This window comes from Mugil cephalus, chromosome 7 (genome assembly GCF_022458985.1).
Source record: "Mugil cephalus isolate CIBA_MC_2020 chromosome 7, CIBA_Mcephalus_1.1, whole genome shotgun sequence".
NCBI classification, from domain to species: domain Eukaryota; kingdom Metazoa; phylum Chordata; class Actinopteri; order Mugiliformes; family Mugilidae; genus Mugil; species Mugil cephalus.
In genome coordinates, this window is record NC_061776.1 from 4,676,684 (window position 1) to 4,697,263 (window position 20,580).

At 41.7% G+C, this 20,580-nt stretch overlaps 1 protein-coding gene across 2 annotated transcripts in view; it reads right to left on the minus strand.

The window, feature by feature from the left end:
- Positions 1–20,360, minus strand: part of larp4b (La ribonucleoprotein 4B) — a 55,689-nt gene extending 35,329 nt beyond the window's left edge. The window contains exons 1-2 of one of the 2 annotated variants that reach the window (XM_047589833.1): positions 19,207–20,360; positions 11,685–11,818 (exon numbers count right to left, since the gene is read on the minus strand). In XM_047589833.1, coding sequence (XP_047445789.1) covers positions 11,685–11,765 — 81 coding nt within the window. In that variant the 5' untranslated portion in view covers positions 11,766–11,818; positions 19,207–20,360. The remainder of the gene's footprint in view (positions 1–11,684; positions 11,819–19,206) is intronic. The other variant, XM_047589834.1, reaches the window with a different exon arrangement.
- Between the last annotated feature and the right edge of the window lie 220 nt (positions 20,361–20,580).

Below are 20,580 nucleotides of genomic sequence, written 5' to 3' on the forward strand. Positions count from 1 at the left end.
AACGGTTTCTCAACCAGGAGTCAGCCGACCACCAGGGGGCGATCACGTGGTTAAGGCTTCATTAAGCTGCCTAAAGACTGACTCGAAAGGGATCGATTTCAAACTTAAAAACAGTGTTGGGCCATTATTTATCATTATTTAACATAAATAACTTGAATGAATCGTGTGTCGTCCTGCAGAGAGTCACCATTCATGCTCACATTAACATTAACAGTTAAGTCCATGAGAGAGGAAACACATCAGGCCTCAGCAGATCAACATGTTAGAACCCACAACCTTCATTTACACTTTTGCACTCGTCAGTCAGTTTCAATTTTTGCCTAATTTAAGTTTTGTTTGTACTTCCTGTTCCACTTTCAACTACGGCGACCGAAACTTTCGCCGCAATTTCGTCAAAGTCGAGTCGTACAAATGTTTGCATCTCCAAACCTCCTGGGTTAATCTTTCCTCCATCTTTATTGATTCCTAAACAATAGATTTGAAAATTGCGGAAACGGAGAAGCAGCTGGAAATACTAAAGCCAACAATTTGACCCAGAAGTCTAAACGGCCTATAAGAGCAAAATCTACCTGCTTTATTCTCTACGTCTATATGAACCAGAAAGACCCGTTACCATCTGCTCTGGACTCCAAGGCTCTGACCACTGTCCATCCATCCATCCATCCATCCATCCAACCATCCAACCATCCAACCAAACTGGAGGAACATCTAAAAATAACCAGGGCTGCCTTCTCTCACCTGCGTAGCATCGTCAAATTTAGCAACATCCCGTCTCAGAGTGATGCTGAAAAACTAGTTCATGCATTTGTGTCTTCCAGGCTGGATTATTATAACTCATTACTGTCTGACTCCAAATACTCTTTAAAAAGCCTCCAATTGATTCAAAACGCTGCAGCAAGAGCACTGACAGGAATCAGCCAGAGAGATCATATTACTCCAGTATTAGCTTCTCTTCACTGACTCCCTTTAAAATCTAGAATTAAATTTAAAATCCTCCTCCTTACACAGAAACCCTTAAAGTCCCAGCTCTGTTGCATCTTAAAGACCTCATAGAACCATACTGTCCCAACAGATCACTACGATCTCTAAGTGCAGGTCTGATTGTGGTTCCTAGTTCCTAGTTTCTAAAAGTAGAATGGGAGGTAGAGCCTTCAGCTATCAGGCTCCTCTCCTATGGATCCAGCTCCTAGTTTGGGTTCAGGAGGCAGAAACCGTCTCTACGTGTAAGGTCAGGCTTAAGACTTTCCTTTTAGACAAAGCTTATAGTTAGGACTGGACTTAACCATCCCTTAGTTATGCTGCTATAGGCCTAGGCTGCAGGGGGACGATGCACTGGGAAACTATCCAATTTCACTTAATTGGTCAGATAATTATTATTTTTTTGCTGCAAATAACTAGTCTTGGTTCGTCTATGCAGCGACGTCTAGTGAGAGGCAGAATGATAATTAACCCGTCTATCTACCTCTTCATTGAACAACACAATGATGCTTGGAGTGAGACGGCGGCGATAGCGATGGATAAATAATGGAAAAGATCATCCAAACTGGATCCAGGAGAAAGTTCTGAACCAGACGTCCCAAGGTCCTCGTATGAGCGGTGGTCAGAAGAAAGCAAAAAAAAAAAATAAATAAAGCTCAATCAAGGGATTTATTGAGGGAAAACACCAAGATGAATGAGAGAGCTCCCAAAGTAGGCTCAAGAAATGAAACCACCTGCCTGGAAAATCATCAGCACAAATGAGACGTTCGGCAATGACACTTTCAAAGAACCAGCCTGAGTGCTTCTCTCTGGAGAATCTGCACAGCAACTGGATGAATCTACAACTACCAGTGGACATCAGCAGCTTTTGGTCCTGAACTGAACAGTAGTAAACTGAAAGTAGATCATCATTATTTATACTTTTTCTGACATTTTTTCTTTTGGTGGCATGTCGTGAGATTTCTCTAATATTCTCCAACTGCTGCCTCTTCATGATTGTGACCAGAGCACAGATCTTCCACATGACCTCGTGTGAAACAAATAAAGTAAAGAGCCTGCGCTCGGTAACAAAGCAGAATTACTAGCTGAACACCAGCCCGGCTGATCTTTAGCAGCTACAGAGGGCGAGACTTCAAACTGAAAAACCAAGCGTCCTCCTGATCACTTATATCCGTACGTCCCGGCTTTTAGACCTGACATTTCCAGAAAAGATGCCCGACCCGATCGCAGTCGGCATCCGACCGTTCTCTGCGTCGTCTGTGACTGATTGGATTTTTGATACGCGGCGCTATAAATAGGTCATGTTCAATTTCTGATGTGTCTCTAACGCATATGTCCGAGGCATATGGCGTTTGGCTCCGTGTCTTTGGGTGAACGCATGCGTGTGAATAAGGGATGAGGTGGAAAACACATGGCTTTTGTGTTACTGTTACACCAGAGAAGTAAATCTGTGTTTAACTGGATCTTGATGAAAAGCGAAGTCGCTGGTTAACTGTGATGTGATTTCTTCTTTCACCGTTTTAAGCTCTTCTGGGCGCTATTAGTTAAATGAGGTGTTTTGAATATTCCGTAATTAATTATTGTGCCATTTTAATCATGTTGCACAGTCAGGCAGAAACGAGTGTGCAGCACTGAGCAGCGGGCGCCTCCGTTTCTAAATGCGGAGTTAAATATCTGACGACTTGCATGTGGGTTGAAGATGTAGTTTTTACTTAAAGCAGCTGTTGACTTTCAGTCCTTTGAGACCTGAAGTAAAACTTATCTTTGTTAACTTATTTGATTTGGGAACAATTGAGCGTTTATGTGTTATTTAAGGAGACATTATGATAGAATAGGATGATGGTTGTGGCTGTTGCGTTGGTATGAAGATGGCATGTTGTGTGTTTGTTGCATGTTGTGCGTATGGCAACATATTTGCCGACGATATTCATGTTTTTTTGTGTAGATTTAGTTTTTCTTTATAACTGCCTACGAGCCATTGCTTATGTGTTTGTATACTTGTTTATATTTTGATATGTTTGTGTCTTTATACTGTACATGTGTTAATATTCATAAGTGCATTGGTTGTATGTATTTTTATTTGGCATGGACCTCAGGGGGATTAGCAGTCGCCTATGGCAACAGCGAACGGGATCCAAATAAATAAACTAAACTCCAGTAAACTAAACGTTTTGTTGACTTCATGACTAAAAAAATAATTAAGGGTGAGGGTTAAAAGGTTCCTTCTCAGGGAATCATCCTGACTTGTGTTCGTTCCACCATGGAAGCACCATTTTTGGTTTTCCTGGTGGCTTTTTCCCACTATGAATTATAATGAGACCTACAGCCTGAAGCATGAGCCCAATGGACGCCGTCGTTTGTCCCGTTCCTTCTCGCCTCCAATCTTCTTTCCAATCTCGAGCATGTGTGAACGGCGGTGGAAAAAGACGTGAGGGGCCTTTCCGTTTCCTAATTTCAGAGGTCTCAGGGAAAAATAACCCTTACTTTGCCCGAAGGCCATCCGCTTCACTGTTTGCCCATTTCCTCAGCTCCACATTCTTTCCTATTTGAAGAGGCTGATTGAACATCGTGAGGGAAGCGTGAACACACAATATACCCTGTGCTTTGTTAGGACCCAGCTCCACGTCCACAACACAAAGTGGAGACAGAGTTACATAAATAAATGGTTGATTTTGCTAATTATATTTAGAAAAAGGCAACAAAGGAGCAACAGGTGTGAGCTTCTGCTGCCGAGATTATAGCCATGAATGAACCAAAGATGTTTGCGCTGCTGCTACAAGGTCAGAGCAGCAGCACAGGGACCAAACAATATGGTTCAGACACTTAGTCAGTTCTGCTTCAACAGACACAAGGAAATCACAGCTTCAGCTAAAGACACTAGTTTAAGCACCAGTTTGATTTCAAGCACGAAGAAGCGACATTTTCAAAGACACCTACGCAAGAATGATTTGATAATGTCAAATAAAAGTGAAACTGATCTTCAAACCAAGCCAAGAAGATTGTGGCTACTACACCTTAAGCAGAGTTCCTGCCTCTTCCTCTTATCAAAGAACCACAAACCTAAGGCCCTGTTCAGAACTTCCATCATGGACGTGTTGAGATTTGACAGATCTGATTCTGATCCTCATGTGGAGACGGTCTAGGTCACATTTGACCTTATTCCTTTAACAGCGTGACGTCACAGGGAGTCCTGGGTCACATTAAAGACCACCTACTGGACAGGGATGCTCCTACGTCAGCAGATTCATTCATTCATTCATTAAAAAACTACCACATGATAAATAAATCTAAGTGAGAATTAACTACAGATGGAAGCATTCTTTCTTTGTCTTTATTCACCTTTATTACCTGAGATTACGCTGCGTTTATAAACTTCCAGGGTTGAGATTAATAAACAGCGTATAAAACATCGCTGTTCTCGGTTCTGGAGCAGTGGTAGAGATCCATCAGAGACATAAGCTGTTAAAATATCCCACTTCAGCCCTAAATGATGTCAGTGTTTATCATTATTTGACTACAGAGCTTGAAACTGTGATGGGACCTGGGGGGGAAAAAAAGCATCCAGATTCACGACATCTCTCTGCGATCGTGGCGGATGTGCCGTCTGTCCTCGTTACCACCGAAGGTTTACGGGTTCTGTGGCACGAAGCCCGTGTAATACCCGACCCCCGGCGACGACCACATTTAGCCCCTGGCACATCCTGGTTACGAGTAGCGCATGTGCTGCCGTCAATCAAAGCTGCAGCGTTCGTGCGGCGGAAGCAACAAGGCCGCGCGAATAAACCGGAGAGGGGATAGCGTGAAGGATTACCTGCACAGGGAGGTCTGCTAAAGGAAAACCACACACATATAATCACCTTAGCATGAGAAGCACCACCCCAACCCCCACCCACCCATCCACCCTCGTAGGACACTTTAAACCCTGGGATGTTTTTTGCTCCATTTTCATTTCCTGAATGCAGAAGCTACTGGCACAGTCCCTGCACGTCTGAGCTCAAAATACCACTTTAGCTTCTTTCTAGGAAACATCCGGGTACTCGCAAATAACCAGACGCTTTTTTTGTGTCTGAGACAACTTTACAGAAAATATAAATAAAGAAAATATAAAAAAAACAGCAAATATAAGCTGTAGGATGTTCAATCTTACATGGGTTTTCTAATTTTGGACTAGAAATCGCAGGGATGCAAACAGGAAGTAGTAGTGAATAGGAGCCATGAATAGTTACAGTAATTATCTTTTTTTTTAAACATTTTTGTAAACAGATGCATGGACGTCCGTCTTATTTCAGACCAGGTGATACGTCTATAATGAACACACGGTCATTAACAGACCTTAGCGTGTCAGAGTTACTTGAGAGGTCACATGGCAAACGCTCACTCGCCAATTCATTAGGCACGGTTGTGAAAAAATGAATGCATTAAGATATAACAGCCCTGCAATAAATCTGGTCGTGGTGAAGGTTATAGTATTCTGTGTTTGTTAGATAACCTGGAGCTGAAACGAACGTCCGGATGAATTATAACGTTTCTGACGCAGTTTCAGCCACTGAACGTCAGACCGGTCATAAAGGAGGATTTAGTGCAGGGCTGACGTATTAGAACGCACTGGTTTTCACAAGTGTACGTGATAAACCGGCCAGCGAGTGCAAAGCCACATTTGCAAAGAAGATACAACGATGCAAAGCAGGGATGTCCCGGTCAAGCTTAAATGCCACAGAGTTCCTCCTGAGGTTTTTCCCTCGTCTTCCCCTGGAGTCGCCTGGATCCAGTCCAATAAATCTTTCTTTAAGTCAAAGTTAATGTAGCGTTGAGAGAGGAGCTCATACTCTGTGTGCTCTACTCCAGAAATGTTAAGTTCATCCAACGCTGCCATGAACTCCCAAAAAATCTTGTGACATACGCAACGTGAAGCGAGGAATTCTGAAAAAACGTAAACCAGCAGTAAGCAACCAGATACCACCCGAGGAAAAAGTTCTGCACGCGTCAACAACAAGTTGCGAGAACTTCCCAAACGACGGCTAAAAGCAAAATGACGTCATTTTGTTCTCAATCAGCCCTCGTTGAACAAATTTCTCGCCTCTCGTAGAGAACATAACAGACTTAACCTTCTCTGGAAGCTTTTCTCTTCTGTTAAAAGCAGCGTTCAGTGTTTGTAGTTATTTGGCTGCAGCCTTCGCCTGAACCGACTCTTTTTGTTGGTGTTGAATCCACTTATCACTGGCACTGAATGACGATCTCCTACTACCTCCTCACATTGACAAATTTCACTCTGACTGACCTCATTTTCCAGGTTAAAGTTCTTCCACATAGCAGACATGTTTAGTCACGTGATGCTTTTTCTTCTTCTTCGATTATTGGCAGCTTTGACGCTAACCAGCCGCCATTAAAGCTGAAGACGAAGACGTTTTGACAGCACACGGACATAGACCTAAAACAAATAACTACCAGGTAAAGGCTGTTACGTTTTTACTAATGTTTTATGTCTTTTAATTTATCTTGTATTTATGCCTTGTGCAAGTTATTATGTTTTTTATTTATTCATGCTTTATAAATAATGTTGGATTGGAGTGAAGCACGATACGGATCCAATAATGAAACAAAACAAAAAAAAATAGGTCCTGATCGATCCAGGACTGATTGGAACAATCCTTGTGCAAAGTGGCAATAGCTTCGTTCTTCCATAGATGAATTTACCAGGTCAATACTTCAGCTGAAAACACTGAGACAATGACTTCTGACCATGTCGACTCTGTTCAGATCAAATGACATTGGGTATTTATTAAACTGGCTTCCTCTGCCACATCAGTTCCTCAACTAACTACTGACTGTTTATACTACGGACAAACCCACCGTGACGTCTCCCACTGGATTCTGAACTTCAAAAATGAAGCCCGAAGTGGGCGGAGCCCGTCGTCACCATGTTGGACATAGGGGGCGTATAGGGGCGGAGCTAAAGCACGGCTCATTCAAAGTGGGAACTCCCTCAATTGTGCAGAATTTTAAACCGTAAAGAAACATAAATAAATGAGTTAGAAAAAACAAATTCAACCTCCGTACGGTCGTCATGAATATTGAAATAAACTGAGACCGAATACCCGAAAGTTGGGCTTTACAACATGGGGGTCTATGGGGATTTGGAGTCAGCCTCAAGTGGCCACTCGATGAACTGCAGTTTTTGCATTTCTGCACGATGTTCATGGCTCAGACCTGGAGGTTCTGGCACAGTTTTAGGTTAAATTCCTGTCAGTATTGTTTAATGCATGTTAATAATCTTAATAAACAAGTCTGCACACAAAGCAGTCGGTGTTCCAGCCTGGATTTACGAGCCGGTAGGTTTCCGGGTCGTTTTCCACATTCTCCAGTTAAATCCACTTAGGTTGAGCTGTTTGCGTGAGCCCAACTTCTGAGTGATGATGTTTCCAAAAATAGTTTTTTTTCGATTGACTTGGGTCTGATTCATCCCCACAGTGACCTTTTTAACAAGCGTTTCAAACACACCCACCGCAAACGGGGAAGACAGATTAACGTAGAAGATGCTTCCCGTGGTTCGGAGCCATTAATGATCTGAAGCCACACAGCGAGACGTGGAAGTCGTCACCGTGCGTTTTATCTTTCCCAACGAAGCGAACAAACAGCGGCTTTAACAGCTCCTTCATCAGTTCATCTGTGGGGCCTCCTATTGTGTCTAGAAATGTGTCACAATAAGTGGCAAAACACGAATTTCTCAAACAACACTGGATAAAACCACTGACCAGACCATTATCTACTTCTACTCCATTTCACATTGAGCAATTCACACTGTGATATCTTGCCAGAACTCACAGGCTGTGGGTTTTTTGTATTTGTTTTTGTATCCGTCCAAAGTGAATCATCACATACCTCATAGTGTATGTTTTGCCTTGTCGAGCGAACTCGGACCACGTTAATCCCCCCCAAAAAGTACGCTTAAACCGTTCACCATAGAGCCAAAAAAAAAGAAAAAGTAAAACCTTCTCTTGCTCACTGCACTCGTACGTTGTTTCGCAGACGACATGCAATTAACTTGAGCTGCTACCCTCGTATTAAGAGGGAACGCGCTAATAAAAAGGAGGCTCTGCTCCGTTTGGAGGTAATTCTCTGTCTCACTTACAACAGCAGAAGGGAAATGTTTTGAACACTTGAGGGCAGACAATTAGACAATTAATTGCGTAGAAATAGTCGAGATTAGTTGTTAATTAAGAACGAACGGCGGTTGGGGAGTTAGAGTTTTCTTTTGAGGTTTCATTTTAAACAGGGACTAGGTGTCTGTACGTTTAGTTTTTATTTTGTTTTACTTATTTCTTTGGTTTAATCAAAAGCTTTCGTCCAGTCTAATAAACCTTCACTGAAAAGCCGTTTACATCTGGCTCTGTGTAGAACTTGCCAGCAGGTGTCTCACTTTTTGGATTCGAATCATTTGCTTACTTGTCTGGACTGGTACGCCTTGCCGGTGAGTAGCTGCAGACTAGCATTGTTGGTGTTTAAATATCATATGAATGAGTATATATTTCATTCATTAATTCTGGGTTTTGTGTTTATGTTTGCATTACAGGTTTACAACCTAATCAACGTCACTATATTACTTTCTAATTAACTCCGCTAACGAGCTGGCTAACGTGGGCTAGCAGCTACCAAGCGTGTGGATGCTTGTTGTACATGTGAACGTAATAAAATCATAAAAGTGACTGGAGTTGTATCCGCCGTACCTGTCCTGATAACCCTTCCAGAGGGGAGTTTATTAAACTATAGCAGGTAACTTGATAAAATTCTGGACACTCCGATTGGTCGGAGGACAATCCAGTATGGGTGGGAATAAATATCGATAGGGCAATATATCGCAATATTTTATCTTCCGGTATCAATTTTGAAAGAAAAAGTCATATTTTGGGCCGATCACCAGCACGTTTTCTGTTTGGCTCAATTTGTCCAATTAATTATCACTGACGTACAAATATACAACGTGTATTTTAAACTATGTAGAATATACAGAATACCATAATATCGCGATAACGTATCGTATCGTGACTCGAGTATCGTGATACGTATCGTATCGTGAAATCGTTACAAATACCCACCCCTGGTAAATGTGTTAGACCGGGGAGGGATACGTTTGTTCCTGTGTGCAGATCGTTACATGTTCTTGAACCTGTGCTTATTGTTACGCCCTGAAGGAGGCGCAAGCCCAAACGCATCGGTGTTTTCTTTTACTTTTTCAAACCCATTCTTTTTTTTTTTTATGCATGATTTTTCTATTTTCCTTCAGTCATTAGTTCCCTTTCCAGTGCACCATTGGTTCGAGGGACACCAGGTAGTTTGAATCGCCTCTGAACTATTTAGTCTGGGAGAACTTTGTTCATTAAACACTTGGTTTTGTTTCCTAAGAGCTGAGCTTTTGTTGGTATAGACACACTTAGGATTGGGGGGTCGTTGCTTCCTGGTATGTTTAGATTTTGGTCAAGGAGTTAGAGTTTTCTTTTGAGGTTTCATTTTCAACGAGTCTGTATGTTTAGTTTCGTTTCTTTCCGAGAGTCATCACCACCCTGAACATGCAACGATCAACGTACCAACTACACTGATGCTGCCATTACGTTCATAATACTATAATACTAAGTAGTAGTAGCATTTTAACTTTAGCTTTCGATGTAAATACTATCTTCTTTTCACTACTTTGTATTTACTTGTGTTTTTTTTTGCAGTGAAAAGGAGAAGCTCTCCCATCTCATACACTGTATAATGACAATAAAGGTCATTCTAATTTCTCTAATTTCTTTAAATTTAAAACCCTTTGTCCCGCCTTAGTGCTGGTGGTATAAAAAGTCAATTCCATCTGGCTCTGATTGGTTGTTGGACTATCCAGGTGTGTGCAGAGGTATTTATTTTCCTTGTATCAGCTGAAACACGCAACATAATTAAATCAAAATATGATGTTATGGCCAAGCAGACTAGACGAAATCAGCAATTTGACGGCGCATATTTCTTTAGTTTTCGTTTTTTTTGTTTTTTTTTGGTAGCATTATTAGTTGCAGACACAAAATTAAACCAGATCTATCAGAAACTCAAAGAGCAACAAATCTGCAGAAACATGCACCGAAGAACCCAAGATGTACGGCTCTGTTTTCTAAAGTCTGGCCTTCGCGCTCCGACAACAAACTAAATGTCACGGCTGTGATCGATAGGAAGGACGGTTACAGGCTGGAGAGGAAACACAAAAAAAAAAAAAAAAGAAGAAGAGAGAGAGAGAGAAATAAAAACAGGTCATGGTTATTCGGTTACAGGAGGTGCCTCTTTTCTCTCCGGGTCCCGATTCTTTTCTGAGGACTTGTCTATTATAGGAACACAATCAGTGTGGGACATCAGTCAACAGCAGCTGTGAGATGGAGCGACGCTAGTTTAGCTGAACTGGCTTCATCCACATCACAAAGATGGAACAAAAGTATTATTATTTTATTGATATTTTAATCATACTCCTCAATGTATTCACACCAATCAGCCACAACATTACGACCGCTGACAGGGGGAAGTGAATGACATTTAAAACCATCTTGTGATAATTCACTGTTCTGCTGGGAAACGTTTGGAGATTCATTCAGCTGCATTATATATTTTTTAAAACAACGATTTAAAACAAATCCCACATCGAAATAACTAAATGAATAACACAAATGAACAAAATCATAAGCATGTGTTCCAAGTTTTGGATTTTCTTGGTATTTCTGAGGGATGCACGACAGCGACGTACGACTTTGATTAAGTGAACTCAGAACTAGATTACACCCTCTGCTTTTTAAAAGTGGCGCCGCAATTAATTTTTCACGTTGGTTGATTGTAATCGTTGCACATTTGTAAAGATTTTTAACGGTCTCGCGATGCATCGTTACGTCTTTAGTAAAAAACTGAACCAGACTTTTTTTTTTAATGCACTAACATGGGAATCGACCCCAAAAAATACATATCAATCAGGCCCCACTGTTTACTTTCTTCTTCTTCTTGACCAGTCGAGTTTAACTCCAGTTAAGGCGTATACACTCACTTGCCACTTTATTAGGTACACCTGTTCCATTGCTTGTTAACACAAACAGCTAATCAGCCAATCACATGGCTGCAATTCAACGCATTTATTCATGTAGAGGTGATCAAGACAACTTGCTGAAGTTCAAACCGAGCATCAGAATGAAGAAGAAAGAAGATTCAAGTGACTTTGAACGTGGTAGAAGAAGAAGGAGAATGGACAGACTGGTTGGAGATGATAGAAAAGCAACAATAACTCAAATAACAATCCAACCAAGGAATGAAGAATACCATCTCTGATCACACTCCTGTACAGGTTTTTATATATATTTTACATTGATGTGTTTATTCTCATTGTAATTTCCTACTTGTTCTTGTTGCCTACACTGCTCTTTGTTCTGAACACTGGGACACTTTGAGTAGGAGCTGCTGTAGTGAAGAGTAATTTCTCCTAGTGATCAATAAAGTGATTCGTTTACATGTAAACGTACTGAGTGACAGGAGCCATGGTAACCACACCTGGATTTTATCAGCATATAAAAAGGTGTAAAAGAAAAAGAAGCACCCAGTAAATATGATGAAGGGTTGAATCAGCCAACAAACTCCACAAACTGGTTTTAAATGAAAAAAAAAAAAAAAAGCAGAAATGGTTTTAAAGGGAACGTGGAGGTAAAACTCACCAAATGAGAGTTCTCTTTTGCCTCTTGTACTTGCTGCACCTGTGGTTCAGCTACAACTTTCGTGTCCTGGTCAGAAGTCATGAGCCGTCTGCTTCTTGGCTCCTCAGGGAGAAGTCTCTGCGTCACCAAGGAAGCTACAGGAGGGTGGACGGGTTAGAGGGGACGGGGGACGGGGACAGGGGGGACAAACCAGTTAGATTCGAGAATGGACCAAACGTCAGAGAAGAACTTTAACCCAAAACCGAAAAGCATATGATTAAATATCTCATATTATTAAAGGTCAAATGTGTCTGTTCTGCTTAAATATAATGTGTTTAATTAAATATTATTAATGTTTGAAGATGTAACATTGGTTGGATGTTCAGAAAACAAAAAAAAAATCGCTGGAGATCTGTTCATGTAGACGTCAAATCGACTTTCAATGCATTTACACCGATCAGCCACAACATTACGACCACTGTCATGAGACGTAAACAACATCGATCATCTTGACACAATTCGGTTGTTCTGCTGGGAAACTTTTGGACGTGGCGTTCATTCATGTACAATGTAGAAATGAAACGCACCATAAACAAATTCAGAAATCTTGAAATCTTTAAAATCTTATGTCTGAATTTTTCCTTTTTCACCACTGCAGCGTCATCTTAATAATTATTCTATTGACGTGCGTTCCTATTATTCTCACCCAGCTCAATTACAACCTTTCTGACGCCGTTTCCCAGTTTTCACAAAGATAAATTAATTATTTATCCATCATCGTCGGCTGCAGCTGACGACGCAGAGACAACAACTTTTGGACGTGTCGGTTAAAACCAGTCAAATCTGGCTTCCTGTTTACCGCCATTCAACATCCAGCTGAATTACGCAGCCATGAAGGACGACACGGAGCAGGACTGTTGTATTAAAACGCCTTTTCTTTCACTCGTGTGACGAGCATCTTGATTAAAGTGGTTTAGTTTAATAGAAATGAGTTGGAAAATGTCAGAAGTGAAGAAAACCTTTGTCCTAATCTCACATTTGAGACGTCGTGAATGTTTTTCCTTCCACAAAAAAATAGGATTTACAGCAGGATTGTTGCATTAGTTGTCACTTGTGTACCTAATGAAGTGGCCAGTGAGGATAAAAATAGAGCGGCGCCGCTATTATTCTGACAAAATTCTTGGTTTAATTGCACCTGCAGGCTACAGGCGAAGCAGAGGGACATCACTTTAGACACATTGAACAATGCGTCAGCTGCAGACGGGCTGGGAAACTTGGTTAGACTGGTTTGACGAACTTTAAAAAGAAAAATCTTTCTGGGAACAACCGAACAAACCGCCTCAGCTAATCTCCAAATCTACTCGGCAACCCAGGTCTCGGAGGTGGGCAGAGACGAGATGAGATGAGATGTTTGGGTTTGTTTATGGTCGGCGGAGACGCGAGCACACGAGCAGCGATTGGTCCAACTTTAGACGTTTACATCCAGGGAGAAAAGTTGATTTTCTGTCACAGTTTTTCATTTTAACATCAAAAATATGCACATTGAGTTTCCTGAGGACGCTGTTGATAGTTTTACTGTAAAAAGACGTCCTCAGGCTGTGGAGTCTGGACAAAACTCGCCTTCAAAGCAAATAAAAACAATAATTTAACGATAGTTAAAGCCCGAAGTTGAAAACCGACGTAGTGAAAGTCAGAAAAATACGACGTCACCGTGAGAAAAAGTTTTTAAGTCATTAATAAATCTCTTAATAATCTTCTTCATTAAGTCAACATTGTGGTTTTCTGAACAGGAAGTGGGGAACGGTTGCCATGGAGCTGGCGTCACCCTGCGCTGATAATCACAACATCGCCGCCATATTGGCAGGAAAGTGTGCTCCTCTAATGAGAAACTAACTAATTAACCTGTTGTGGCCCAGGATGTCAGAACGGTCGGGAACAAGCAAAGCGGAAATCTTTTTAAAGGATTCCTAACGCAAGATGGGAGATTCGGAAGCAATAAAAGGAGAAAACGCAGCGGTGAGATCCCTCAAGAAACGGGTTTGACTTGTGATCACTTTCTATCATCTATCCAACATCTTCCAAGCTCAATGTCTGGTTTATCTACAGGGTCTCTGCAGATTTCAACAGGTCAAATTTAAGACTTTTTAAGACTTTTTTTTAAGACTTTTGGCCAGAAGGAGATCTGGAATTACTGGCAAAATATCTGAATTTATTCACAGTTCTGTCACATTGGAAAACAAGATGCTTAACCCAACTTAAAAACAAAAGAAGCCTCTCTATTTATGAACTAATATTTGTTCTTACCTCGGCAACTACAGCTTTAAAAGTATAACTAGCGTTATTATACGACAACAGCTTAACATCAAGGACAACATTCAGCTCACAGTCTGAGCAGTCAACCTGTTAGCTCGTTAGTAAGTGTTGTATTAGCACAACTTGGCCAAAGAAAACTCAAGCGATGCTGTTGGGTTCCACCAACTTATCTACACCGCTATGCTCCCCGCTAACACACCGCGGCGCGCCCACTAGCATACTAGCTACTAGCTATTAGCTAGCTGGTTGTGCTCGATACATTCTGACCGGGCTGCACCTTAGGTACGTATTTAACACATTTCATGAGATTTTAAGATAATTTTAGACATTTTAAGGCCTTAAATTCAAATGATTGGGTTTTAGGCTTTTTAAGACGCAGCGGTTTCCCTGTATTTAGCACGTTTTTAACACAATGTCCGACAGATTTCTTTTCATACAGGCTACTGTTTAGAACTCGGATTATAAAATGATGCCGTTATGACAAAGAGACGTTGTTTTTTAGCCGAATGGACCCGTCCAGGGTCTTGTATGTTTTCAGTGACTCCAGAGTAGGACGAAGGAAATTTAATGAGGTAGTTCTATATATCCAGACACTGCAGGTCAGGAACATCGTCCCCGCCGGCTGTTTTAATGCTAAAAAAAATAAATAAATAAATAATCTGGGGCGTGATAAGACTCGATATGTTGAGTTCTGCCTCGTACTCGTCATTTTGCATCCGATTAAAATGCAGCAAACTTTGACGGCCTGAAATCAGCGGTGGCGCTGTTAATTTTTCCTCAAGGTTTTCATGCCAAATATGGCGGCGTCAACAAAAAAGTCACGTGACAAACAGAGCGTTATTGGAGTACCTGATACAGTTGGATATGACATAAAAACACAGCTACACACTGCAAGTCCGATCTGCTGTAGTCACTTGTTTGAAAACTACATCCCTGTATCGTCAAAACTGCCAGAAGAAGAAGAAGAATCATGTAACTAAACTGCTGCGTGGAAGAACTTTCCTCTGGAAAATGAATCCAGACAAATCCAGAGAAATTGGTAAATTATAAAACCCCTAAACAGAATCCATGGAGTCCACTCAGGTCAAAGGCTGCACCCACTGAACACTGAACGTCTCAAAGAAGAAGAGAAAAGTTTCCTGGAGACAAATCTTCCAGAGAGCGTTGGGGAGTTTATGACCAGAACATTTCTGGAGTAGAGAAAACAAGGTACGAGCTTCCCTCTCCACACTACATCAACATTTACTGGGCTGAATCCAGTCGACTCTATAGGAGAAGACAGGTAAAGACTTTAGGAGGCTACAGGGGGAGGAAGTCAGGAATATTTAAATGTAGGATGGCTGCTGCTGCTGCTGCTGCTGCATATTAAAAGATCTGTCTTTCTGTTGGGAGCTGATTCTGCTCCTGCAAAGATCTGCGGATCCATTCGAATCATTTAAGGCGACTAGAAGGAGTTTAATTAGTTCACGACAAAGTGTCTCTGATTGGATGGAGGACTATTTATTTATTTATTTTCCTCGGTAACATGGAGCAAATATTGATCCAAAGTGAGTCACCGTCGTTTGAAAACACTCAACACGACCGAGAAAAATGTTAGTAAAGACACAACGACAATGGTCATGACCCTGTGTAGGTTACATGGATATAAAACTATTATTACTTATGTGCAGATTGATACTGAAACATCGATACCTTGTACATCAGATATTTATACTAGAGATAGACCGATATGGATTTTTTAGGGTCGATACCGATACGTGAGCCGATATTTGAAGGTGCTTTTCCTCCCTCTATTCAAATGATAAAAATGATACAAAAACAAACATTTATTGAAGTCAAAGAATATTTAGTGTAGGATCATTGGGTATATCGATACTTTTGATACTTCAGCATTCGAGGTAACTAAGCTACACCACTTTTTTTTATGTTTACCTGACACATTAGAGTGTATTTACACAAAGTATCGGCATCACTGATCCCAGCCGGTCATTATCGGATAAGAAAGGAAATCAGCGGCATCAAACATCACTAGTTAATGTGTTTAGTCTTTATTTAACATTTCTCTTCCTGTTTTTTCATGTTCGTACACGACGGACGTTATTGTTATTCTGAGGGCTTTTTTTTTTTTTTTTTTTTTTTTTTTTAGGTCCTGTTCTCCTGCTGGTCGGCGGCTTCTACAACATCTGACCCCGAAAACATCCCTGGAAAACGCTTTCCCGTCTCTTTCTGTCCCCGCTGGTTTGTAAGCGCAGCGATAATCCGCCCCAACAATCGGACGCCTGTCTCTTGACACGGGCTCTCGTTGTGTTTGCATACAAAGCAGAAAAGAAAAGAAAAGAGAGACAGAGAGAGAGGGAGAATGGCCTTGCTGTAAAGCTGACGGCCTTTGATCCACATGCGGAGACGTGCCACCGCCGGTTCTGGTCGGCCATGATAAAAAAAACACTCCGGGATGAACTTGTTTTGAGTTTATTCAATGTAAATGATCGTGGTTCGTGTGTAAACTTCAAAAAGCATCCAGAGTCTAGATCCCCACTTGTGGATTTCCATCTTATCAATAAGAAAATGTTTAGAAAGTCTGCAGCAAAAGCTTTCACAAACGTGTCCTCAAGTGAGTGTGACTTGTGAATTTGTTAAATTTTCATCTAGGAAAGTTTATAAGAATAAATAAACAACTGTATTGACCCTTAGGTATGAATACATGACGGACAAAAGTGTCTTATGAGGACAAGAGGTGTAAATGAAGCAGAATTAGCTGCAACATATTGTCCCCGTATGAGGACGTCAGGTCTCAGAGGATTAATGAACATAGAAGTAGGGATTGTTACCAATACTCTGTATCATAACGTACTGATGTTAACGGTCATAACGCAGATTTCTGTGCTTCGTTTTAATTAACTCCATTACTGTGCCGGACGCTACACATGACATCACGTCCATTTTTTTTTTCGCCTGGATGGATGGATGGAAGTGAACCTTCAAAATGCCCTAATGCCAAACGTTAATGTCAAACGTTTTGGCTGGACTTCACCTCTTAAGATGCAGACTGAGCAAACTGCAACGAGGGAGGCAACACCTGGAATTAGATTAAACATCCCGACGACGCACGGCGTTTTTAAAAGCTGAGAAATGTAGAGTCTTAGACGGGTGCTAGCGGAGTTAGCAGCATCCCTGAAGAGGAGAGTCCCAGTCCCACGTTAGCCAGAAAAAACTGCTGAAAGTTTAAAGCTGCTGGATGTTTTAATTGATTGAAAGTAGCTACTGTAAAAAACTGTGATTTTTTTTGGTTTGTTCTCTGTATTTCTGCTGGTTTTGATACACTGTTGTTTTTTTATTATGATAATTATAACAGCTTGTTGTGAATTTTTGATTTATATTGGTTAATTTATTTCTTGGTCGTGGTTGTGTTTATATCATTTCAATTAATATTCAGCTTCAACTTGCACGTCACAAAAAGCACCAGTTTGTCTCCGGTATCGGCGAGACCTTAACGATAACCACCCCTACACATACAACCACACTCAAGAGTCTTGATTTGCATCCGACGCCGACACCAGCGGGTGAATCACAAGACTCCCGATGTATTTTGACCCGACACGTGTCATAAAACCAACCACGGACCCAGGTCCAAAGACATTTGCACGAGCAGTGAGTCAATCAAAATGTCTAGACAAGGCCTGAACCAAAACACCACCCTCCTCCTCCTCCTCCTCCTCCTCCTCCTTTTCTTTCTCTTTTCTCTGCTGGCTTGTTTCCACCCTGCCTGATCACAATAGTTGATTTATGACCCAAATGTTGCTCCAAATTAAGCCTGACGTTCAACCCCACCGGTGGATATAAAACAAAACTATTTATAGTCGGTGGGTTACAGCTGGTGGAGGATGGTCACAAGGCATCATCTCATGTGTGTGTGTGTGTGTACCCCCCCCCCCCCCCCTCCCACTTTCCTCTCCTCCTCCCCCCCTGTGGAGGGAGGGGGTCGAGGAGTCGACCCAACACAGGTTAGCAGGCAATCGGAGGTGGTTGTTTGGGTTTCCAAAATCTTCTACAACAACTTCCACCAAAGACGCAATGCAGGTGGATTTAGAAGCTGACACACTGCAGCTCACACATGCCCCCCACCCACCACCACCACCACCACCCCCCCTCCACCACCATGCCACACCAACCAGGGCACATCCAGCGACACTCCTCCTGTCCCCGGGCAATAGCTGAATGTGGCTAACAAAAACAAAACACCAAGGAGCTGCCGGGGCTGAACTGCCTCTACTTATGCATAATTTAAGATTTATAATTTATGCTACTACGCGGGGCGCTGTGTTTTAGTTTCCACTTCCTGCTTCACTTTCTGTTTTGGCAGCTGAAACTTTTGCTAAGAATGAGTCCTACAAGTGCCTGTGTCTCCAAACCTCCTCTTACCGATTCTTTATCGATCCAAAACAATCAATTACAAAATTGCGGAGATGCGAGAAACCATTGGAAATATTAAACTGGAAACAAGCTACTAGCAAAGCGCACCAATCGTAAGTATAAATTACGCGTAAATATGCGTTGCAGTGACGCTCAGCACAAGAGCTGCCATTGGTCCACTTGGTAGTAGCATGTTTAGCATTTTCGGCTGCTTCTCCATCCTCATGATTTTCAATTTATTTGTTTTGGATCAATAAAGAATCGAAAACGTTAACTGTGAGGAGGGTCGGAAGATACAGACGTTTATATTATTCGTATCGACTTGCGAAAGTTTGAGTCGCCATCGTTGAAAGCGAAGCAAGAGGTTGAAACAAAAACTAACACCGACTAGTGTTTGGGTGGTGTTGTTACACACAGCGAACCAGAGTGATGAGGATTTACAATGTCTCACATGGGTGGAGGGTTCCTGCATAGCTCTGCCCAGTAGTAAAAAAAAAAAAAAATTACGCATTACATTTCTGGGGAGGCGCACGTCGGCTACGGCGCCAGGGGTCTGCGCCGTCACTTTAGCGCAGAAGCATAAATCACGCATTAACTGGCCTTGCAGGAGCAGGAGCAGCGTCCAGTGAAAGATGGCGTGGATTTCGCGGATCCCCACCACCCCCCCTCCTACAAATCGTTTTGAATCAAGCTAATGTTTAGTTAGCAACTTGAGCTAACTTTTTTTTTTTGACAGCGTCCGCCCTTTAGTGGTGGTGTCTCCTGCTACGGAGCTAACATCTGCCTGGAAATAAGAAGCCGAAACAGTTTCCGTACTCACCTGTCAACTCTCTCACTGCACGGCAATGCTGTGGAGGAGGTGGTGGTGGTGGTGGTGGTAGTATCTGGTGATGGTGGTGGTGGTGGTGGTGGAGGAGGACTGAGGCCTTGAACTGGCTTCCAGGCTCAAATACGCAAGGTGTTAGCACGCAGGCTAAATCGAGCTAACAAACAACCGGCTTACCGCGAACAGTCTTCGGATATCATGGGGGGAAAAAACAGCCACGGACAGTCGCAAATGGCAAAGGAAAAACAACGACGCCACCACCTTAAACACCGACTGCCAAATTAAAATAAAAAAAAAAATAAAAATAAACGGGCTCCCCCGGCCGACACTGCAAGCTAGTTAGCTCAGAGCCAGCTAGGAGGCTAGCTCGCCTATCAACTTTGTGCCCTCGGTAAATCTGGAGTCTCAAAAAGCGGAGCTACGTCCTCGCAAGTCGACGGGAAGCGAAAAGCAACCGAGAAACCCTGAAACCGGGGGAATGGACGGGTTTCGAGTGTTTTCTTCTTTTTTTTTTCCAAATCGATCAGAGACACTCGTTTACTGCTAAAGATGAGAGGGGGGATTTAGGAATGGAGAAGTCGGCGTTTCCTTCCTTTCCCTTTCGTGTGCAGCGCAGAGATCGTCTATGTCGGTGCGGATGAGTCGCCGAATCAGAAAAGGTTGTCAGCGATGACCCCTTAGATTTATGCGTAATTTATGCTTCTGCGCTAAAGTGACGCGCAGAGCCGCTGCGTAGCCAACGTCCACTTCTCTAAAAAATGTAACTAGAAGCAGAGCTGCTGTTGGTTGTTGCGCATTTTTTCCGATTTAGTATTTTAAAATTGATTGTTTTACGTCTGGCTTGCGCTCAGCGCTGTGTCTTTTTTTTTTGCCAGTTGGGTTAATTTTTGTTTCTACTTCCTGCTTCACTTTCAACAATGGCGGCTGAAACTTTTCCCCAAAATTACGGCAAATACGAGTGATACAAATATCTGTATCCCCCAAAATTCTTCAGTTAACCTTATCGATTCTTCATTGATCAAAAACAATCAATTTGGAAAGAAGCATCCGGAAATACTAAATTGGAATAAATAAATAATGTTCTAGTAAAATTATATTAACATAGTAATATTATATTTACACATCAAACACCACAAAAATATCGTATATAATTTTAAATAATATAATTACACAAAAGATTTTTTTATACTAACCAGCTTGCATTTTTTACAGGTTATCGTTGTTCTTAACAAAAGTTGAATAAAAAAAGAAAGAAAGAAATGTGCATATCTCAATATATTCTTGCATAAAGTACTTGAGTAAAACCATCACTAAAAGCTGTTTCTTTTACTTTGACCAAACAAATGAATATACTCTCATTAAAACTGT